Source organism: Scophthalmus maximus, chromosome 10, assembly GCF_022379125.1.
Source record: "Scophthalmus maximus strain ysfricsl-2021 chromosome 10, ASM2237912v1, whole genome shotgun sequence".
NCBI classification, from domain to species: Eukaryota; Metazoa; Chordata; class Actinopteri; order Pleuronectiformes; family Scophthalmidae; genus Scophthalmus; species Scophthalmus maximus.
The window spans coordinates 15231540-15254970 of NC_061524.1; the positions used below are offsets into that span (position 1 = coordinate 15231540).

General features: G+C 42.6%; 1 protein-coding gene and 1 long non-coding RNA gene across 5 annotated transcripts in view; one reads left to right on the forward strand and one right to left on the reverse strand.

The window, feature by feature from the left end:
• LOC118284103 overlaps window positions 1-23431 on the reverse strand; it is a 142988-nt gene that overhangs the window by 64344 nt on the left and 55213 nt on the right. The gene's annotated exons all lie outside the window — the stretch shown is intronic.
• The window catches only part of zgc:171482 (zinc finger protein), a 48949-nt gene that overhangs the window by 2425 nt on the left and 23093 nt on the right, over window positions 1-23431 (forward strand). For both annotated transcript variants that reach the window (XM_047334923.1, XM_035606750.2), the window contains exons 2-3: window positions 12286-12402; window positions 16956-17048. In XM_047334923.1, coding sequence (XP_047190879.1) covers window positions 12292-12402; window positions 16956-17048 — 204 coding nt within the window. In that variant the 5' untranslated portion in view covers window positions 12286-12291. The remainder of the gene's footprint in view (window positions 1-12285; window positions 12403-16955; window positions 17049-23431) is intronic.

Below are 23431 nucleotides of genomic sequence, written 5' to 3' on the forward strand. Positions count from 1 at the left end.
CAAGTGCAATTGTTATTTCTCCTTTAAAGACAATATATCTTTTGGTTTATTTCATACTGTCTCCAATGAAATATTTATTCAAGGCATGCCAAGGATATATTCTCCTTCCAGTTTCTAAATTGTAAGGATTCGCTGTTGTTTTTTTTCTCATGTGGTTGTCCACTGGATATCCGTGTTTTGGTTTGCAGTCGTACACAACAAGACATCTGAAGACAGATATTACAAGAGCTGTTTTCACCAATTTCTGACATTGTGTAAACCAAACAATCCACAGATTGATCAATAATGAAAAGAATCATTGACTTCTGCCATATTTAAAACCCAAAACTGCCTAAAAGAGGCAAGAAATCACTAACGTGTTCTTGTGACTGACGATTAATCAGATATCTAAATCCATTTCTTTGGATCAACTGATTTCTAAAACCAACTGATTGTGTCCATTTAGTTAGAACTCAAGATTGTTTTGTATGTTTCATTGTCCTATTCCCTTTTTAGTAGAACATGCGGTGACATCGTAAATGTATATAGATTATATTGCCATATGCTGCACTGTTTGAAACTCATTGAGGGTTATTTTTTAAACTGAAAAAAATAGAGCAAGTCAATTTACATGTTCATAATGTGGAACATATGCAGTGTAGCCCACCCCAGCTTTATACCATCACGAACAAGAGTAGCCCAACTAATTTATTCTGTCTCTCATGAGGTGCTGAACTGCATCTGAGGGAGAATCTGATTAACCGACTGGCATAATTTACACAGTCCTGAAGGAATACACAGAGAAGCAATATTGTTCTTGAAGAGTGCCAGCACGCGCGCGCACACACACACACACACAGCAAGAGCAATACGTGTGGCAGTGATGCTCTTAAAAAGTGGTGGCTGCTCACTTGTTTGTTTTTTTCAGTAGATCAGGTATTGATCGAGCACGTGTGTCGTTACCTAACGTCTGTGTGTGCGCACGTCTTTGCGTTCACAGATGTGCGATTGCTCCATTTTCCATAAGATTGACAGCGCATCATGTGTAGGTGCATGTCTTTGTGTGCATATGATTTTTTTTTTCTCCAGGAGTGCTCCATAGCAACAGGCAGCATATCTTCTTCAAATATCTCTTTTCTCACACACTGTTTGCTGTGACTTTTCTGCTGACTGTGTGCATGTGAGCCTTTGCATTGGTGCATCAGCAACAGTGTGTGTGTGGGGGCATTTGACATTTCTTAGTGTATATTCATTAATAGCTGCATAATAACTAATATGTAGCGCCTGCTGTGCCTGTCTACACGATCCAGATAGTGACTCTGTCTCAGCAGCGCCAGTGCAGTGACAACCTTCTCCAAAGAGTTCCTTGCGCTTCCTTTCCTATTGAACAAAGCGGATATCGTGACAATCGTGCAGTGCTAATAATGATTTGGTATGCTGTGAACAAGTGGCAGTTGAGCATTTCATGTATCTCTCAAAGGGGAACAAGATAGACATCTTTAATATATATCTTGACAAGGTTGTCGTGTTATGTTAATATCAGTGTTAGCCTAATAACTGGTTGCATATTTCATATCCGGGAATAGCAGACAGAGCTCTTTAGAAATCAATTTCCTTTTGCTCCATCACCATGTTCGGAAACTGGCCTGCTGCCAGTTAGGGAGGGAAGGAGGGGAGGAGTGTGGTGGGTGCATTAGTGAATGAGGAAAGAAAGAATATGCTTATCAGATGTAGAATTCGTTTTTTATCAGATGAACAATTCAGATCACTGGCTTCACTCTACGTTTCACTGTTCCATCTCTTCGTGAGAGACAGAGAGACAGAAGGGAGGGGGGAGAATTTGTCTAAAGAAGTTATTTGCTTCCTGAAAACTTCATAAACATTCTCACAAAAACACCAAGTAGGTTGAAGAAGCACGGGCACTTGATCATAGCGCAGTGCTTTCTACTTATATACTGTAGGCTATAGGTGCTGCAAGGTCATTCCCTATTTAGTCCCTGTCTCTGTGTGTGTGCGTGTGTGTGTGTGTGTGTGTGTGTGTGTGTGTGTGTGTGTGCACAGCGTGCAGTCTCAGCTCATACATATCAATAGCATTTCCATTGTGTGCATGTGTTTGGTCATAATTTACACCGCACAGCATGATGTTTCCACGCTCGCATGCCATCTTTAAAGATGGGGCTTGTGTTTGCATGTGGAGACTAAATCATTAAAAATAACTGTGCTGTTTGTGCACAGGCGTTTGGCCTCTCCTGCTTTTCATGGAAATATTTCCAGAAGGGAAAAATAAACACACTTCACACTCTTTCACATGTTGAAGGCACATTATCGTCTGTGAATCAAAAGGAAAAAAGAGGCAGAGTTCAGGTTCAGATTCTGAGGCTTTTGCTGCGAGTTGTTATCGGATTTTTTTTCCCCCTCCTGATTTACTTTAAGACTAATAGCTCCTAGTTTTAGCTGCCTTTCTTTCTGGGTTGTTTTCAGCATGGAATTTATTTCCTTTGTTTGATCATTTCATCGACTTCTCTGCCTCATCTTGTAGTTGCAGTTCGCTGGGAGCCTTGTTCTCCGACACACTCGAGGGTCAAGCGAGCTCGAACAGTTGAACCCAAAAGTCAAAATCAATGCTTTCAATGTAATAAGGCTCAAGCCGTCTTAAAGAGCCGAGCTCCCAGTACACAGAATAAACTAAAATTAGAACAGTTAAGGGTAGGTATAGGGTAATCCTATGGAAAAATAGCCAGTCCAGCCTGAAAATGCAGTAAGGGTAACTGTCGTTTGCCACCAGTAGAGGTGCTTTTTTTCACCTTACCAAGGCCTACTTGTACATAATTACTCAAGTATAGTTACACGGTCATTTATGCAGCCGATCGTGCATGTGATCAAGATTGTATTTGAAACTTTTACACAAACAAACAATGCAAAAGATAATATTGTACTCGCCCACATGGAGAGACACGCACCTCGTACGAAGAGGTGCATTAATAAGCTGTTGTTTTCGACCTCTGGCTTGTTGTGGGGAACCCTGCAGGCATGGCAGCTCACATTTACTCAAGCAAACACACACACATACTGACAGACTCTTTAACAAACATACACACACTCACACGAAAGAAGGAAAATCCCTTGATTGACAGTTGATCCTAAAATGATATTTGTGTACATGTCCCCTAAGGACGAAAAGATATCAGCCATCAACCGATACTGTCCTGAAACTAATAGACCCGTTTGATGGTCAGACCACGAGACTTTGAGAGCGTGAGGTATATTCAAATTCAAATGTTTGTATTGTTTGAGTCTTTTGTGCCACAGAACAAGAAGATTATTTTCCTTATTAGTAAAAGGAAATTGTCTTATTGCTGATCAAATGTTGCAGTCGTGCCGTCTATTAATGGAGACAAAGAGGAAGAGTTTTTGCGATGATTGAGAAATACGGTGAGTGCAACATCTTTGCAAATCATTTTTTGGGATTGTGTTAATTCAGATTTTCCAGTCCTTGCAAATTCTACATGAGTATTTTGCCACTTATTCTTGTTTCCAAAATGGTTTGAATTTATCTTTTGTACGTCTCATTCGAGCTCAGTCTCTAAGGTAACGCACATAATCTGTGTTAAGTTGCAGGCTGCCTTCGTGAGAAATTTGTTTGCTCCACTCTCGGTTTTGCTCTGCCCACTGGTATAACACGCGCTGTACTTGGAAATACTGTATAATATTACTTTTGTGTGAGGTTTGTTTGGCTTTAGAAAAATACGTGAATAGCTGTTTGTATGTGTGTGTTATGCTGAAACAACAATTTGTGCTGCCAACAGCCAAAAACCTTGAAGCCTGTGCTTTAGTGCTTAGCCCACAATCCCATGTTTTAAGTCTCTCTTTTTATTGATCACACCATTTTCTTGCTTTTATTGGATCCTCAGACTATTGCTTTGACATCGCTGCTGTCTCAGGTCTTGTATACTTTCGACTGAATGAAGATGTTAAGTGCAAAAACCAAGACAGTCTTGGGCTTTTCAAGGGAAAAATATGAAGATGACAACTTCGAGGAAAGTTGCACTAAAACACGATAAGAACAATTAGACAAAATGTTCCCGATTTTAAAAAAATCGCACTAATGTTGTTGCTAATGGAACAAATAAAACCCCAACAGTTGTGTTGCCATCCAGCATAGCCTCACCCATATGTTACAGTAACATAACAACCCCCATTCAAACTTAAGGCCACCTTTTGTCTCCCCCCATTAACTCAGTTTGCCTCAGAGTGTGTTGCTGAACATATGCGCACAGACAGAGGCAGGGGATGTGCTCGGTTAAACTGGGAAGACCTAACTTTGCCGGGGATAATGGTCTTCATTCACCCTCTAATGAATCCACTGTGTGGCCTAAAGCATCACTTCTGCTATTAATACTATTAAAACCTAATGGCCCAGAGAGAGAGAGATCTTCAGAGGTAACACACTACGCTCATGAATAAAAAGGTCTCATAAAAGGCAGAAAAGTTATTTAGTCTTAATACATGAGATGATTAGATGTAACTAATAGATAGTTTCCCTTGACCTCCAAGGGGTCAATCTGGTTTATTATTATTGTGACATTTAAATGTACTATATGTAAGTTTTTGCTATCCCAACATAAATAGTAACAGCTGTTTACTTAAAACTGTGGAGGAACCATTGTGAATTCAGCACCAAACTTCATTACTAGTATGGATGAAAGCCTCAGTCTGACCACGCATCCACTCCTGACATTCGCTTCTTCTGTAACTCTTTGTACAGTAAAAAAAAAATTCAATCAGTAGGGCTGGGCGATAAAACAATAACGATATATATCGCGATAGACACGTAATCAATATCAATAGAAAATGCGTTCAATAGAACATTTCGATAATTTTTTTTTCCTCGTTGGAAGAAACCGGAGCAAAGAGTTTAGCTGCGCCGCTAGATACGCCGGCCGCTAGATACGCCGGCACAAGTCCTCTGGTACCTAGCAACGTATGGAGTGACACGCCTAAAAGGCCAATCATGTAACAGTATCACGTTTGGTTGCGCCATCTCGTTGGCTCGTGGTTGTGTTTCTTAGGTCATAAAAATTATCAATAATTATCGATATCGACAGATATGAAACAATTATATCGTGATACAGTTTTCAGCCATATCGCCCAGCCCTATCAGTCAGTGCAAAATAGGTAAAAATGTTCAGCCCACAGCACGAGTGATAGTAGGATAAAAGTCTACAAAGCCTTTTTCTTTTTGCTATTGCATTATATTTGTTCAGAAAGTCTCATTAAGATCACAACCTCTTTTGGGAGGGATAACCCAGAATGAATATATACACCCATCTGAAATATAAACAATGTCAGCAAGTATTCCTCAGAGGAATGGTTGTTCCCAACTACAGGTTCCTCTGCAATTTATTCCAGTCGTACGGTGCATAATACAATAGCTTATCTGCTCTTCTTTTCCAGAAGAGGTCTAGCCTACAATACCCCTTATGAATAATCGCTGCCCTCAAGGCCATATTTCCACAAGTGGCAGGGAAAGGAGGTGGATAAAATGGGGAAAGGGAGAAAGAGAGATGAGAAGCATAGTGTGACAGAGAATGTATCTGGTTTTTTTTGACCGTCAATATTAAGATGGTCCATGCAAAAGGCTGTGAGGGTGGAGGTGGCTCAGGAGAGAGAGCACTGCCAGCTGCACCAGAGGAGTGACCAGCAGACCCGACTTGGCTAATCACAACCCCGTGGAAGAAGCTTGCCACAGTGGCCACCATGGGTCACCCAACACACACACACACACACACACACACACACACACACACACACACACACACACACACACACACACACACACACACACACACACACACACACACACACACACACACACACACACACACACACACACACACACACACACACACACACACACACACACACACACACACAGAGCCAACAGAGCCAACAGACCAAGATTTAGTTCGGCCAAAAGAGGCTCGATCCAGATTCAAACTGAACAATGGTTCGGTTCGTTTGCAGTGAAAACTCTTTTTTGGGATGGACTTTCAGACCAATTGAAGGAAATTGAGACAGCATGAAGAAAAAGAAGTGAAAAGAATTTGAAAAAATTAGCCATTGTGCCACATGGGGGAGTAGAAGATGAAATACTTACTGGCGATTCTCACAGGATTTCTTGCAGTCTACGCCTCCGAGGATATATTATTTGACTGATATATTGTTTGGTGCATTCGAACTAGTGACGAGTTCTGAAAACCTGAAATTAGTGATGCTGGTAGTAATACTATAATGATGTTTCAGTGGCCAATCAATGTCAAGTTTGGGTAGACGCAGCCCACAATGTGAAACCAAAACTAACCAGATCAAATGTTAACAATTTAACAAAGACGCAAACCTTCATTCGGACCTTGGTCTGGACTTTGAGGTGTGAAAGCGCCCTCAGAGCAAAGGGTGGGTGACCTGACCTTCGCGTTATGAGTGTATTATGTTGTTGCTTGAATCCACGAGGAGACAAAGAGACACGTTTCCAAACCTTCTCGACTTGACTATGCTGAAATGACCCATGTGGAAAAGACTAACTCTAAGTACATATTTTATGTAACTTATTTTGAATCTCTAGATTTGAACTCTTGGCTTTATATTCCCAAAGTGACACTTTGAGCGACTGTTTTCGGACTCTTTGTATATTTGACTTTGGGTATGTTTGCAGTATCTATCAAGACTATTACCACGTGAGCTCCTGTTGTGCAACAGAACAGAATGGAGATACACTTGGATTCAGACTTTGGCTTTAGCTCCTTTGCTGACTTTATCCCCTCAGTCTTGTACCTTTACTGTACAAAGGGGAAGGGTGTGTGAAGGGAAGACAGTGTTCAGAAAGATTACATTACCAAGAGTGAAAAAAAATTGTAATGAGCAACATCAAAGTCACACAGCAGAGGGCCTTTGCTCTATGCAGTAGTTTTCCATATTATTAATTCTTCCTATTGTTATTCCTACTTGTGACTCATAAGACGTGTCAAGACTTCATCATCTTATCTATATAGATACTGTGACAGTTATATCAGAGCTGCACTTTATTCCAAATGAGATGGGAACTGTACAAATGTGAGCAGAAAGTGGAATAAGGAAACAGACACTCCAGTTCAAAACAGCAACACCTTCTGGTTAGAGATGGAAAGATTCAGGAGGTAGACGAGGAGGAATGCAATTCCAAAGAAGCCCTGCTGCCCCAACCACCTACTGTATCCTGCCTCTGTATACATCAGTCTCTGTGTCTCTCAGTACATATTTTTGTCTTTCTTTTTTACATTTTACTTGTAAAGGTGTCAGGCAATAAAATGTCTGGATCTACCCACTGGGTTAAAACATCACACTACATCTCCGACGGTTCAATCGGACTCTTGTTTAGTACAATGCTATCCATTTACGAGTGATATTACAAACTAATACATATTCTAAGCCCAGGCAACAGGAAAAAAATTCCTACGGGGGATGAATTTGCTAGAAAAAGAACAAAAAGGCACGTCCAATTCAATGCCAGCTTTTTTAATGAATGGTGGGCCAGAGGCTGAGGTTTCTGGGCGGGCTCAGAGTTCACATCCATGTTAAATATTTGATGTGGTCTCAAAAGAGAATTCCCTCAGGGTTTTTCTGTCTTCAGATGCCTCAGGCTTTCATCCTCTCGCTAAGACTTGGGTTTTTGCGGTCCTGTCTCTAATTGAGTTGACTTTTTTTATTATTTTTTATTACAGCTACTGTTTGTGTATAATACACATCTCTGTTCTCACTTTAAACTGTTGGATGTTTGATGACATTATATTTATCTAGTCACCTTGCATATACAGTTTCAGTGACTCCATCTTAAATATTCACAACTAAAGGACAGCTTGGCGACATAAGCAGACAACCCACCAATTGCCATATCATAGATCACCAAATCCTATTTACTGCAGTGAAGTATAAGTAAAATTATGTTTTTTCAGGCCAGCCCTACCTACATCGATCTTGTGAGAGAAAAAACAGACGTAACAGCAAAGACAAACAGCTCTCACGAGAAATAACCAAAAGTGAAACATACTGTAGCATTCAAGATTCAAGCACAATTCTGATGCTGCGTATGTATCGGCCGGTCGGCATCAGCGGTTTCATACATGCTCCACAGTTTGCCCATTCACAGCTGTATGGCCCGTAATGTCCCTGCATCGTCCGTATAAATCGTCTTATCATATGAGAAATGGTTCAACAATGGCATATCTCAAGTATTTATTTGGGCAAAGCCCTGAATGATAATATAATAATACATTTCATAGGGAATGGCCCGTTTGAGAACATAAAAGAAAGATATGTTACATTATGATGAATATTAACATCACCAGGATTAACCATTGTTAAACTTTGTGTCTGAAATGTAAAAATGTGGTCTTTTCTATTGTCCATCTACTAGTTGTACTTAGTGGTCACTGTCCGTCATTCACTCTCCTTGTGGATGATTTCCAATCTTTGTTAATCGGACAATGTGTGATGTTGTGCACACGGCATGAGAATTCCCTCAAAGAGCAGAGCATTTCCCACCAAATATAACTATAATGTTCACTATCAATGGTCCGTACCTTGATGTTTAATACCTCTGACTGAACTATGCCTAATTTGCAGTAAAGTTTGTGCGCACGTACTGCACGACCCATCACTCATCGTAGGAAGCTGATTGAGAAAATAGGTTTTCCAGAGCCTTCACATTTCTGACTGCTGCTTTGACATCAGCCTCAGCTCGCACATTATCCATCATGATCTATATTGAAACACTGTTTACTCGATACACACTTCCGTCAACACTGACTGCGCGGTTTTCAGTGACCTCTACGAGCCTCAGAGTGAAAAATAAGATGCAAATTATACTGTAACTCTAGAATCCTGAGCTATAGGAGGAAATCCAAAGATGAACTATAGTTGAACTGTTCACTGATACTATATAAAACCAATGCCTAATGGTGGTCCATGCTGGTTTTGAATTTGATGCTGTAGTTGCAATAAACTAGATTCTCATAAAAGATTACAGTAAATATATATAGTAACAGGACACTGAATAACTGCTCTGGTCTGATATGGTGGGAATGAAACCGCATTTCTATTAAGATCTCTGAACCCATGTAACATGAAGATATCCCGTTCAGTGCATCAATTATAAACCTCCCCCTTCCAGTGGACTCCTTCCTTTCATTTTTCCCCCCACTATCTGCCCCTCCATCTTTTCGCTTCGTTGGACCCGCCATTCCATTAATCTCACCAACAGATTGCCTCTATTAATTAGTCTACGTCTTCCATCTTGCATGTAATAATCAGAGGTAATGGAGATATTAGGAAGATATGGATATTTCTGTAGTCACAATCACTTTTAATTAGCCGACTGATTAAAGATATAAACTCAATTCTGCCTGGCTGACGCCCAGACAAGAAAGCGCAGGCAAGGTCTTTTCTTGCCACAAAATTCCGGCAGCAAATTTTAAGGTGTCACTTTAGAAAATATGTCTCATGGGACACTTGACACAGTAATAATGTGTCCATACATCTAGCCAAGACAAGTTTCCAGCTCGTCATCAGTGACATTTCAGAAGGAATATTACTCCTTGCAGACACGTAACTTACTGAGCGCACGTAAAAGGAGATAATAAAGTCTGGTGCAAATCAGATGCATCAGCACTGCCATTTAATTTTAGTGTATTGGGGTCGTTATTGTAGGTTCAATTAGATAATGGAGTGAGTGTCTGTACAGCATGTCTGCAGTTAATTGGAAGGTCCCGGGTGCACTAAACAGACAGGGTGAACAGACAGGGGTAATTACCAGTGTTGTGTTAAGGTGTGTGTATTCTTGTGTGTCTGTGTGTGTGTTGAGCAAGTGTATTGGCTGAAGGTAATTATACACTCGACCTGAGATAAAGATTTTCCTGTCACAGCTTTTCCCTGCTGACACGAGTGGATTTCGTCAAATCTCATGACTAACATCGCGATTCTCGGGGCTGCCACGTCAGACAAGAGGCCCTTTTTTCACTGGGGGTTGATTCTTTTCCTATCTACTATTCCTTGACCTCAGTGGAAAATGTCATGAGTTAATAATAACAATAATACATTTCAGAGGATTCATAGGAAAAGCCGACAGCCCTGCTCAGAGAATCTGACTCCACTTACACTTTACCGTGATTTCGACGGCGGATGTTATTGACGTGCGTCTGCTGTAGTGAAACAACACATTCCCGAAGATGGACTACAAAATGCTCATCTTCGCCCCGTGCTTTCTTTAAGCGGATTTATTCGCGCAGGCTTAACATGCACAACACGGTGAAAAATATTTATTCATTACCGAGGTCGAAATTGAAATAAAAACAATAATATAAGCTAGGAAACAAGAGTAAAAAAGTTGTCACATTGAGAATGTTTGCTCTCGCTCCTGTCCACTCATATTTATCCACATGACCACCCTATGGCATCAGATGGAAATGCTTCATAGGCAACGATCACTTACATGATGACATGTGTTTACATCCGTGCATAGCACGCCACGTTAAATATTGCTGCCCCGGTGAATTGTGGGTCTGTTTCTCCTTTCCGCATAGGAAAGTCCAGTGTACCCTATGCTAAAGGAGAGAGGAAAGGAAGCATTGAAGCACCTTTCCTAAACATTTAGAGAATCCAAAAAAGCTCTTATCGTGGTTGCCGATGAAATACTTCCGGGTCATTTCAGGATTTAGGAACCCTTCCGAAGCAAATTTGACAATTTGACCGTACCCTGGAGCTGAACTGTGCTGTATCCTATGAAATACTTTGCCCCTTTAAGTACCCCGTATTGTAGCTTTCTTGGGGCAACAAGCTCATCCAGTGTAATGGTTGATGTTCCTGGACCATTCCCAATAGACCCGTTACTCACCCTAACCCTGTCAGAGTTGTGCCTGCAGGGCGCACATAATGAAGAGAATATAAAATTGAACACAAGACCCTTAGAGCACATCATTAAACCATTTTCTATTAGGTTACTCAGTATAAAAGCCGAGGAAAACACTGCTGCCAGGTTGTTAAGAACCCAGAGCCACAGCTTCTGGTGGGATGCTCAGGTCTCTACGGTTTAACTGCTTGGGCAATCCCAGTAACTGACAAGGTTTTCATACTCTTTTCACACCACGTTTCTCACAAGGGAATTTAGCAGGAGACGTTTTAACAGTTAACTTCAAAGACTGCAGTCCTCAACCAATTCGCTCTCGGCTATACCGTTCACTTTACAGCATTATTATTTCAGACCAGTGTTAAAAAGATAAAAATCTTGGAAGTTTATGAAAAGGGTTAGAATGATTGGTCTCAAGTAAAGTAATTCTTCGCTTGCCCAGTTCAATGTCAAAATTAAAATCTTCAAATTTAAGGTTGGCAACACATGCTTTGTGCTTGTTACTCACTAAAGCCCAGCACCGCTCTCTGTGATGTTTTTGACATCAGTTGCTGTTATCCTTGGCCGACCTGTTTGATGTGTGTTGCTCAGTACACCAACAGTCTCTTTATTTTTCAGGACATTCAGAATTGTTGTATTGGCTATGCCTAATGTTTTTTGCAATGGTTCTGATTGATTGTCCCTCTTTTCTCCACTTTAAAATTGCTTGTTTTTCTCCAGCAGACAACTCCCTTCTCTTCTCTCGTCTTCATGTTGGTTCATCCTTTGTATCAAGATAAACAACACAAGAATAGACATTTAGAGCTATTTAATACTTAAACAATCAATCTAAAATGCAACACCTAGGGAATAAGACCTGTCAGTTACGTGTTCCAATACATTTGCTCACATGAAAATTGGGTGGGTTCATGAGGTGCTGTGTCCAAGTTCTTCAACACATTTAGTTGTAAATACCTTGAAATAAAAACTGACATTTTGATCTCAAACCCAGATGTGTTCAGTGTCCAATACAAACTAAGGAATTGGCCTTACCATTCCAATAGTTTGAGATGACTGTATACATAAGTTAATTGCTAAGTAAAATGTAGAAACTCAAGCCAGAGCCTCAGGCCCTTGTTTCCAAGACAGCAGCCAAAATGATCAATAAGGAAGAGGATGTTCTTACAGAAAATCCATATTTTGGGCTGAACTGTCGTGATGAGTCAGTTATTTGGAGAGTAAAGTATTTCTAAACGGAGATGAGATGAATGCATGCTCATGCACATCCAGCGCACACTGAAAGGTTCACTGACATCTTATTCTGTTTTAAATTTGAATCATATATTCATATTTGTGTATATCTGGGCGTGCGTGTGTGTGTTTTTGTGTAGTCTCAGATGAAGATGAAGTCTGCGGGCGTAGTGGATGGAGGCTTGTTCACAGAGAGCTATTGTAACATCTGCAATGCCCAGCTGATCTCCGAGTCCCAGCGCACCGCTCACTATGAGGTGAGTCTGTCTTTGCAAAGGGTTTGGGGGGATTTTTCTCTGCTTCCTTTTTTCTAGCATCACTAAACATAAACAAAGGTAAATAGGCAAACTCTACAGGACGATCACACAAAACAGAAAAATCAATGACAGGCAGATTTCTGCACTATCCACTTTGCATCAGGTTAATTTGTATTAATTTGTGCCTGTGCTCTTCAACAGTGCTTATGCATTACACATTGACCTAATGCAGCATGGTATTGCGAGTCACTTGCACACCGAACATTTAAAAAACACACACAAATGCACTTTTTGTTTTAATGCAGTGTACTTCTCAGCAGACTCCCTGGTAGTATTTTAATGAATGTTCATTGAATAGTCCGCCCTGTGCATTAGTTACCTGGATTTGTGTGTTGTGTACCATGCACATTTGCATGTGCACTTGCGCATGTACTGCATTGAGGTCATCCTTGATTACGAGACAGAATTGGGATTAACAAGCAGACTAATGAGGACGGGGCCCTATTCTAGAGAGAAAATAAGCGAAAACAGCGGCAGCGTGCACGTGTCCACACGAGTGTGTAATCAACCACATCCACTCGAACAAAAACACACAGCCATGAGTTGTGCAGACAACGGGCAAAACATAGTCACTGCGTGTCCTCAATGTCACCCGTTTAAAAAAGGATCTCTGTGGAGGTCAGCAGATAAAAGAGAGATGGCAAGAATTAGTTTGACGGCAGAGAGTTTTTGCATGTTAGATTCAATAAGGGTAACAACCAAGGAAAGAAACTTGTACTTGTACTTGGTACAGCACATGTCATAAAGAAAAAGGTTATAGAAAATAGTGTAATTATTATTATTATAGGGATGAATTACTGAGGAGTCCAGGGTTAAAACAGGGATCTGTAAGGAGTTTCTTTCTTCAAGAGCAAGGTCCCCATTTCTTCATTTCACGTTAAGACTTTCCTTCAAATCCCCACCCTGCAAATTTGCTCCGCCCTTGCTCAATATAGTTTGAATGCACTCTTGTGCACTCGCAAAACTTCTGGTCTCGCTCTTGCATGAAATAAACCCTGGCTATAAGAATGTACGGTCTGACGTTGACTAATGAATCATTTTGTGGTCAATTTTAACTTTAACGAGGCAGCTTTTAAATTAACATGAATTGAAAAGAATATTTGGTAAAACATGAACTATTTGTACAATACATTTGCATTGGGTTCTGACCTGAAATGACAATTCTCTCCGCTATCACTTTTATGTTACCCGATTTAGATTGGGACATCTTGGGCGATTCGATTTGGAAAGGGCCAAAAAATAGGCCGTGTCTGTGTCTGTTGATTTCAAACAGAGAAGGAAGGGGAAGTTGTTGCTTCATCTCACCAGTGACAAACAACAACAACAACTCATTTGGTCTTTGCAAGGGGAAATGACGTACGTGTTTAGAGTGAGGAAGGGGGAAGTGGTCGCCAGAGTCCCGTGTGAAGAAACCTTCAAATCCTTCCTGGTGTGAAGTGATGTGCTTCTAGTCACCTGAGACGTGTGTTAATGCGAGACACTAGTTCTTATGACTGGGACAAATGTTTAAGTATCTTCAAGGGCTTAAATGCTCTCTCATCCCCACAGACTGTACAGGGATCAGAAAACTAAACATTTTGTTTGTCAGTACACGTCTCAAGTACCACTGTCTGATATCGTTAAAGAAGTTAGCATGGTGTTCAGGATCTGAGTTTGATCATGTGTGAGGGACGTACATTCCCTGCATGTATAAACAAACACAAGGGTGGTGTGGCAGATAGCTTTGATATAGATGTTCTCTATCCCATCTGTCTCGTCCAATACGATTTGACACAACAGAGAGAGAAGACACAGAGAGACACGCAGAGTCCATTAGAAAAGGGTGAGCACTGAGGGTCAGCGCAGGGTAGCCATGGTGACACGCAAAGTCCAGCTTTTAGCCCATATCCCAGAACCATCAACTCCATGACCATGCATACACCTAAGTAAACACAGACACACACACGCACACACACACACTGACAAAATGCATTAAAGTAGTCTGACAAGTGAGGAGAGTTCTTGTCTTGGGGCCAGAGGATTCAATCTAAGCACTGGAGCAGCAAGTACAGTGTCTTCCCAGAGTTCCCCGTTCGCTTTCTCTGTGTGTGTGCCTCAACCATGATATACACTCCTTTTCATCTAAGCAATGGGACAACACTAATCAAATGGATTAAACAGTAAAGTGAGTCACCCCTCACTGGTCACGGGAGAAAGGACAGGAAAAAAAAGTCAATCAGAGCAGACAGGATGGGAATAATACTAACAAGAGGGTCTGTTTTTATGTAAATGTGCAGCTCTATTTTGAATCAGTTCTTTTTATATATATCTTTATTCTCTCCCATGGGCTCTGGGGGCAGGTTGCAGCCACCTGACCAGTGTGTGACATGTGCGAATTGATGGGTAAAGAATAAAAATCCAATTCACACCAGCGTTTCCCAAACATAGGCTCTGCTTGATGCTCCTCATAATCTTGTACCGCCGCACTCCGTCACATGTGGCAGTGGCAGTAAAGATACAATTTCTATGAGTGTCAACACTCGCTTCTGGAAAATAGCACCAGGAGTGGAATTTATGGATGATAATAGATGTTCCTCAGTAGGAAGGAGTGAAGGTCGGGGCATGCCAATAAAATGATAAGTACGGCGCAAGATAGCCGTGTCAACAAACACACAGCGCTGTCTGAGCACACACGCACAATGAGCTTGTTTTTGGCCTGCAGAACGTCCAGTGATTTTTATTGTTCTGCATTAAGGTGACAGTTAGCAGCTTCAAGGACGGCTCACTGTCCTTTCATATAAACACCACTGTGTGTTTCTGCTTGTTATAGCTCATGGGCGTTATAGTGTTAAAGGGCCCATATTATGCCCCCTTTTACACAAGTTACATTGGTTTTCAGGTGTGTGAACTACATGTCTTTGCCATTCCATGTCAAAACACCTCAAGGATCAAGCCACACAGCCCCCTCCTCTTTCTGTATAAACAGCCCTGTGAGACTACGGTCGATTCCAGTACTTTCCTGCTCACTCCTCGCCCCCCTCCCTTCGTGTTCCGCAAAGCTCCGCCTCGCTCCTCCTCGCTCCTCCCCGCGTCTGCTGCCATGACAACAGTCGCACGGAACAAGGCACATACACGACGTAGAGACCCGGGAGGCCCAGAACACGTTCTCGCCGGGAGCCGTGACCGAACGCCGGCAGCCGCGACCTCCGCCGCAAGCCGGGAGCCGCGACCGACCACCGGGAGCCGCGACCGAACGCCGCAAGCCGGGAGCCGCGACCGACCACCGGCAGCCGCGACCGAACGCCGCAAGCCGGGAGCCGCAGCCGCGACCGGCAGCCGGCAGCCGCCGAGGTCCTGCTCAGGTTGGGGGCGTGGTCGCCCCAGTAGCAGAGTCAACCTACGTCACTTGACGCCCGGGCTGTGAATGGCTCGTTTACAGACCGTCTGCACGATCAACCCAAACCACGAATCAACGACTCATTGTTTTCTTTTCATTCTTCGTGGGCTGGCAGACACCCCAGATAACAAAATATATGTGGAAGCAGGCTGAAAAGGTGCCTGGAGCATAATATGACCCCTTTAAGGCCTGTGACAGGAGCAGACAGGAACACAGTCCGAGGCCTGAACCGTGAAACGGGATCGGTGGTTAGCGGGGTAACTTCAGGATTGAGTCAGGGCTTTGAGTGTATAAAAAGATGGCTCATTGGGTATATCGCCATGGTAACCTACACACCTAAACATTACTATAGTTATCTTGGAAAAAATGCTAAATCATTCAGAGAGGAGATTACTCCTGTGAAGGAGGGCCCCCTCCCAGTTTCTTCAATTCATTCTTTTTCTGCCATAGCCATTTTCATTGTGCTTTTGTATCATTGTCAATATCATCCAATAATATGATTTGAAGCTCAAAAGCCATTTTTGCAATTATAAGATGTGAAAGTAAGCCCTCTCACCGCTGTGAATTATGTTTTTATAAATATTCTTTATTTGCTCCCAATTCTGTCTGACACCAGCAGGGGTTGCAGCTGAAAGAATAAGTCTAAAATTGTCACACTAACCATGAGAATACTTCTAAGCAACACATGCAAGTTCAATATAAGGTCCAGTTCAAATCAGCGAAGGAAACGTTCATCTGCAGCTTCTCATTTAAAGGCAGTTTTGAACGTCCCATCAGCTGTCAATAGTAAGACTAATTAGACTAGTGGTTTCCTCAGTCACAGTTCCACTTCCTCTAGCAGTTTATTGTCAGCGTGCAGGTGAAGTTAGGAGTCCGCCGTCCCCCATCGCTTCCCCTATCTAATGTTGTGCTCAAGGATCCCAGAAAGCTGAGACTGGCCCGGGCCATTAGTCACCAACCCGGGGGGCAAAATGTCTCAGAGCATCATCGGTTGAAACAGAGATAAAAGCGAACTGTCAAGGTGGAGTGACAGTCATAGATTTTTTTTCCACTTGTCTCACTTAATAAAATAAAATTCTGTTCACTGGCTGACTCTCTCTCTCTCCCTCCCTCTCAGAGCAAGAAACATGCCAACAAGGTACGTCTGTTCTACATGCTTCACCCTGAAGATGGAGGTCCGCCGTCCAAGAGACTGAGGCCAGATAACCCAGTACGCTCTCGCTAAGTGTGTGTTTCGGTGTCTGTGTTACATAACATACAGAGTTGATTTCATTACGAGTTAATTTCCTCACTTCAAATTAATTTATTCGTCTTTATTCTAATTTGTAAGATTCATTAATCCTGATAATAAATTGAGAAATCTCTGTCTGTCTGTTTTTCTGTTTCTGTCTGTGCTTGTTCGTTGAGGTTGTAAACAGATCCATTCACACCAACGAGGCAAGTTTCTGTAACGATGCCCTGCGCAGACGGGCACACTTTGAATGTGGGAATTTGCAGCACATTGTCATGGACGTTGATGACAAAAACCCGAGTTGACTTTGCTCAGTCCACTCTTAAGCTTCCCCCTTGGAGCCAAGTGCTGAAAATAATATTTGTTTGATCTATTGTAACTAGTCTTGTGCTATGATTCTCCCAAGAGATGTTATGCCTTAGCTGTGGTGTTTCTGGTAAAGATATAGTGATGGCAGGTGGTAGATGCTGCCAAGCTGTTTTATATCTGACTGTTGCAGGCCATGGCTGGGGAGGTCAGTGCGGCGCCAGTGTGTGTATGCGTCTGTGTGTGTGTGTGTGTGTGTGTGTGTGTGTGTGTGTGTGTGTGTGTGTGTGTGTGTGTGTGTGTGTGTGCCATTGTGTCTGTGTATCTCTAGGTTTCTAGGATCCTGTTCTGCAATAGGAGCAAATGCTGAGGTTGCAATTGCATCCACAGTGTTGATGAAATGTTGACTTTTGTGTGTGTGTGTGTGTGTGTGTGTGTGTGTGTGTGTGTGTGTGTGTGTGTGTGTGAGAGAAAGAGAGAGAGAGCGAGCACATTACTATAGTACACAGTCTGCCCCATTCATTTGGCGAGGCCCAAGTCCCAATACACACATACACGCACAAAGAAAACATACATTATACAATTTGAGGACACAGCTGGTGGAAAATACAGTAGTTTATCAAATTAGCTAACAAACCAAGCTGTGCCACAGGGAGGGAGAGAGAGAGAGAGAGAGAGAGAGGGAGAGAGAAAGAGAGGAAGGGGGATGAGATGGAGCTTCTCCCTAAAAGCCAAGACCTGGGCCCGAAGTGCAGTAACCTCAGAGCAGCACTGACCCTCTGTCCTCCACTGACAGCAAATTCATAACACAAACTAGGGAACTAAAATGATTGTAAACATCCACAATGTAAGTTTAAGTTAGGAAAAGTTTAAAAACACGAGAAATGATGTTTGGAAGTTTTGATCCTGAATGTGCTGGGTACCAGGTCAGAGGGCACAAGTGTGCAATGGCCACACAGCAGAGAGACAGGATGATCGCTTAAATGCGAGGATAATGGTGCAGATTCTAAGGCAGTGGTTCCTGGCAGGCATTTTTGTTTCCTTTGTACACAACAAAGGTTACAGAAATGGTTTGAGAGAGAAGTTGAAATTCTACTCTCTCTCACCTCTGCAGAACTCGTCAATCGTTGCTTTAAGTGGTCGAGAGTGTCAGACTGTTGGTTTCACAACAAGAATTGTGGGATGCAACCCCTAAAAGTCTACTGTCGGAGAGTTGTGTATAGGTTTTTTCCGAAGCTGTTCTGATCAGCCAATAAACTATTCTAATAAAGCAAGCGGTCACCATTCAAGAAAAATTAAGCAAACGAATCATTTTTAAATGATCAAACTGAACAAATAAATAGCAGCTTCAACCACAAAAATAAACCAAATTGAAATGTGAGATTGATAAAACTAAGAATCATCTCTCAATGTCAGACTCAGAACCATGTTTCAAGCTGTACAAAAAAAAGGAAAAAGGTGATAGAAGTGCACCAAACTGCCGACGCTCATGTCAAAGGCACATGGGTTCACACACACACACACACACACACACACACACACACGCGCAGTGTAGAAATATACACACCTGCGTTTCCATCTGTCTCCCTAAGTGAGTAAGACATGACTCAGCCCCTCCTGGCCTCCACCTCATATGGGACACTGAACACGCGCGCACGCACACACACACACACACACACACACACACACACACACACACACACACACACACACACACACACACACACACACACACACACACACACACACACACACACACACACACACACACACACACACACACACACACACACACACACACACACACACACACACAGACCATGTGCGCACACACACCTCATCTGCCATACTGGAGCATACTGTGAGCACCATTGTGAGGACTTTGTTCATAACCTAACACAGAGGTGTGACATTGATTATCTGACAAAATGCAGGAAAATCAACAGACAAAATTGCCAATTTGTGATAAACTTTTCTTCTATCATCTCTTTCATCTTTTTCCTTCCGGGGGGAGACATATTTTCTCTGCACTTTACGTCTTAGCGTTTTGCCCGTGCTCTCATATACTGATTGACACGGTGCAGTCCAATGGGAGAAGCAGAGAGAGATTATTTTTTTTGGGCCCGGTGAACGAAATGCCAGCATCTACCCAGTGTAAAATGCCATGCCTCGAGGTCGGCATGTGAAAGGGTTTGTCACAGAAAGTAGGTCGTAAAGGTGCTCCCAGATGAAAGAGAAGAGGGCCTGATCCGTTTTGTTCCCCTATTCTCCAGCCTTCTCTCTCTCTCTCGCTCTCTCTCTGTGCATTATTCTACATTCGCATAAGGGCAAGAGATAAAAAAATAGAGTTTTTTTAACTGTTATTCTCATCTAAAGCTATATTTGCACAGTAGCTCCTTTCAATTTTACAATTTACTTTCAGCATTTTCTTCAAACTCCAAATGAGAGCGTCTGTTTCCCTGCGCCGCTCCGTGTGTATATTTAGCGATGTTTCCCACAGCACCTCGACACGGAGCAATGGGAAAAGCGGGGAGGAGCGGAGAGAAAGCAAAACAGAAGGAGAGGAAGATAAACAGCTAATTAGGAGTCTATTGTTAGGCGCATGAGCTGGATGGAGCCACCCAAACACAAAATATTCAGTGATACAGACGTCACTGTCAAAGCAACGGATAAACAGCTTTACGCGCAGGATGGGCGCACACAAACGGAAACACACACACACAAACGGAAACACACACACACACAAACGGAAACACACACACACACACACACACACACACACACACACACACACACACACACACACACACACACACACACACACACACACACACACACACACACACACACACACACACACACACACACACACACACACACACACAATTAGGTCACATGCAAATCAATCTCCAAAGATGTGTGAGGTGCGACAGGTAGAGATAGTGGGGGAAAAAAAATTCAAGGCTGGACTGAGCGAAGGTAGAAATCGAGTTGGTTAATTTCAGCGGAGACAGAATGTGGAGCAAAAGCGCAAGTCAAAAAATGCTCGTTATTGTGTCGAATGCTTCCGTCGAGTGGCAGCTGTAATGAGCTCACATTTATTCATACGTCAGTCACCCACTCACACTTGAGTCTGTTTAAAAACTTTCCACGTGCAGCCACTAAATCCCTGGTGTATCATCTGTCACTGAGCGGCAGGGTTTGCGTTGCCTTCTACCTTCAAGTAGATTTGTGTTTCCGGTCCCATGTTGACTTCTCTGTGTACTTTTCGGTTTTGACAGGTGAGATCACGGCAGGCTGCCACAGAGCATCATCTAAGCCTTTTTCCTCATTTAAAAAAAAAACAAAAAAACATGCAGTTGGGATTTTAGATGAGAACGAGGCGAGGGGGTTAGTGGAGGGAAAGAACTGAAGGACTAATAGTGAAGGAGATGATAGAGAAGGTGGGATAGAATGAGGAGAGATGGTCAGGGAAGGGAGGGAAGTATAGCCAAGAGAGAGGGATGGAGTGAAGGAGAGAAAAATCCTTCTACCTGAGGAGAGGAGACACTGTCATACAATCATGAAAAAAGATTATGGGACGAATATAGAAAAGCTGGTTGTACTTTACATAAAAAACATACTCCCATATGAACAAATATCCCCACACTTTCTTTCTCCTCCTTTGGCAACGTGACATGATGCTTCGTGCGCTGATAAAATGGAATGAATCTGTGCCGACTGAGTAGGAGGAGCAAACTGGTTTGGGGAGAGGAGTCTGGACAGTGCAGAGCAAACCTTTAACATGATGACAGCAGGGACAGACACGGGGGAGGAGAGGAGGCGAGGCGGGAGAGGGGCAGGAGGACGGGGGGTGGCGAGGGCCTGCCAATACAGATAAATATTTCATCCCACAACACACAGAGTCACTGAGACTGGTGCCCAGAGGGTGAGGGGGGGAGGCAGGGGTGGGGGGGAGGCTGATAGTGAGGGGGAAGTCAAAAAAGCAAAGTGAGTGAGTGAGAAAAATAGAGGGAGATGGGACAGCTGAGAGACGAAGCTAAGCCTGGAAGGTAAAGGTGTCCTTAACTCTCACATCCACTGTCCATGATGCTAACCAGGGCTGACATACGACACACACACACACACACAAACACACGCACGCTCACACATCCTTAGACACAGCACACGCCCACACACTCCACGTTATGATGTCGCACACGTTTCTATTTATTGTCCTCTCTCTCTCCCGAAGACTGGGGTTTCGCTTCAACTCAATTTGACACCTGGAGAGAGAGAGCGCTGGTGGGAAGAGAAGTAAAAACAGAAAAAAAGGGACAGACAGAAAAGGTGCAAACAGAAAGGGAGGATAAAAGGATGACGAGGAGATGGTGGAGGTTCATGTGAGCAGCGAGAAGAAGAAAATAACAGAAATAAAGTGTCGAGTTTTAAAGGTTTCACTGATCTGATCTGTTGTTTTATATTATATGCTGTCCCTGTTTTAGTTGATGTATCTGGGCGGGATTACAGCCATACCTGATTGTTGTTTCAAAACCATGGACAATAAACCTGCTGCTGTGACATCTCCCACTTCTCCATCGAGGCTATATCCATAACATTTTGGAACCAGGCTGCAGAGACTTGATCCCGTTCAGCCACAAGAGTGAGATCAGACGCCGATGTTTGGCACGGACGCCTGGCTCACAGTCCGTCCCAGTGCTCCATTTAGGACACGGTAAAGAAGTGCCGTTGTAACAAGGACAGTGACGAACGCGGTGGACATTTGTTGTGCTGTCGTGGGATAGATGTTCCATGTCAGACCCTGACCGATGGCCATGTATGGAGACAAACATGTTGTTCTCACTTAACTTGTGCCTGCTTTTGTTTGTCCCTCTGAATGATGGTAATAGCAGATATTACAATATATGTATATATATATATATATATATATACGGCTCATACCGAGGCGAACATGTTGGAGCAATTTAGATTTCGGTTATACTGGAACTACGGAAAAAACACATCTGCGGACACAGTGTCCAGTGTTTCCCCTAGGTTGACCGCTTTTTTGTTGTTCTGTACGGATGAAAATGGGACTACTTGAGTGCTACAAGTGCCTATATGGTGTTTAATTAAATGTACATTTTTATTTACTTTTGGAACTAACCGTACCAATATTGCTTTTGTGAAGCCATGAGGAGTATCCCCTCACTGAAAAAACAGAGATGGGTAAAAAGCTGGAACAGTAGACTTGCTCATGCTCTGACCAGAACTATTTTGGCCGTGGCTCAGGAGGTAGTGGTCAAGTGATTCGTCCACCAACCCGAAGGTTGGCGGTTCGATCCTAGCTTCCATCAGTCCACATGCTGTCGTGTTCTTGCGCAAGACACTTTACCCTAAAATTGCCTCTGGCGGCTCTTCAGGCAGCGCTATATGAATATGTGAATGAGTGAATTTGACTTTCCTGTAAAGTTCTTTGAGCGGTCTATATGACTAGTAAAGTGCTATATAAATACAGTCCATTTCCATTTCCCCTGCAATCTGCTAGCATCCTCACTACTTTTGCCAAATTGCATGCATTTAAATCAAACACTGACATTCCTGTTTGACAGCAATGTCAGTGACATCGTCTTTGGTTTGTTGTAAAGCTTTTTATTTCACTTAAAATATTACGTCGTTAACCGGCCTCTCATGGGGAAACACTGGCGTCTCATGCAGATCTTGGTTCTTTGATAATATTCTGGATAGCTTTTGTCGAAATATAGCTTTTTTCATCCGTCACTTGTCTACATTTGACATGTTTGCCCCATTTTTATGCCACACAGCATTTTTACAGGGACATGCCACGGTTCCTTCAATCATTCGATTTCTAAAAATTACTGAATTAGTGTAATATTCCTGACACAGTCTGAGTGTATTTCATTTTTCTCCTTCAACAGAAAAAAATGCAGAAATGGAGGAGTATGGTTGTGTGTGTGTGTGTGTGTGTGTGTGTGTGTGTGTGTGTGCTTGTCTATTTACATGTCTGAGTGTGTGTGTTAGTACATTTGCCTCAATCAGGCAGTTGTTCTTTCTGT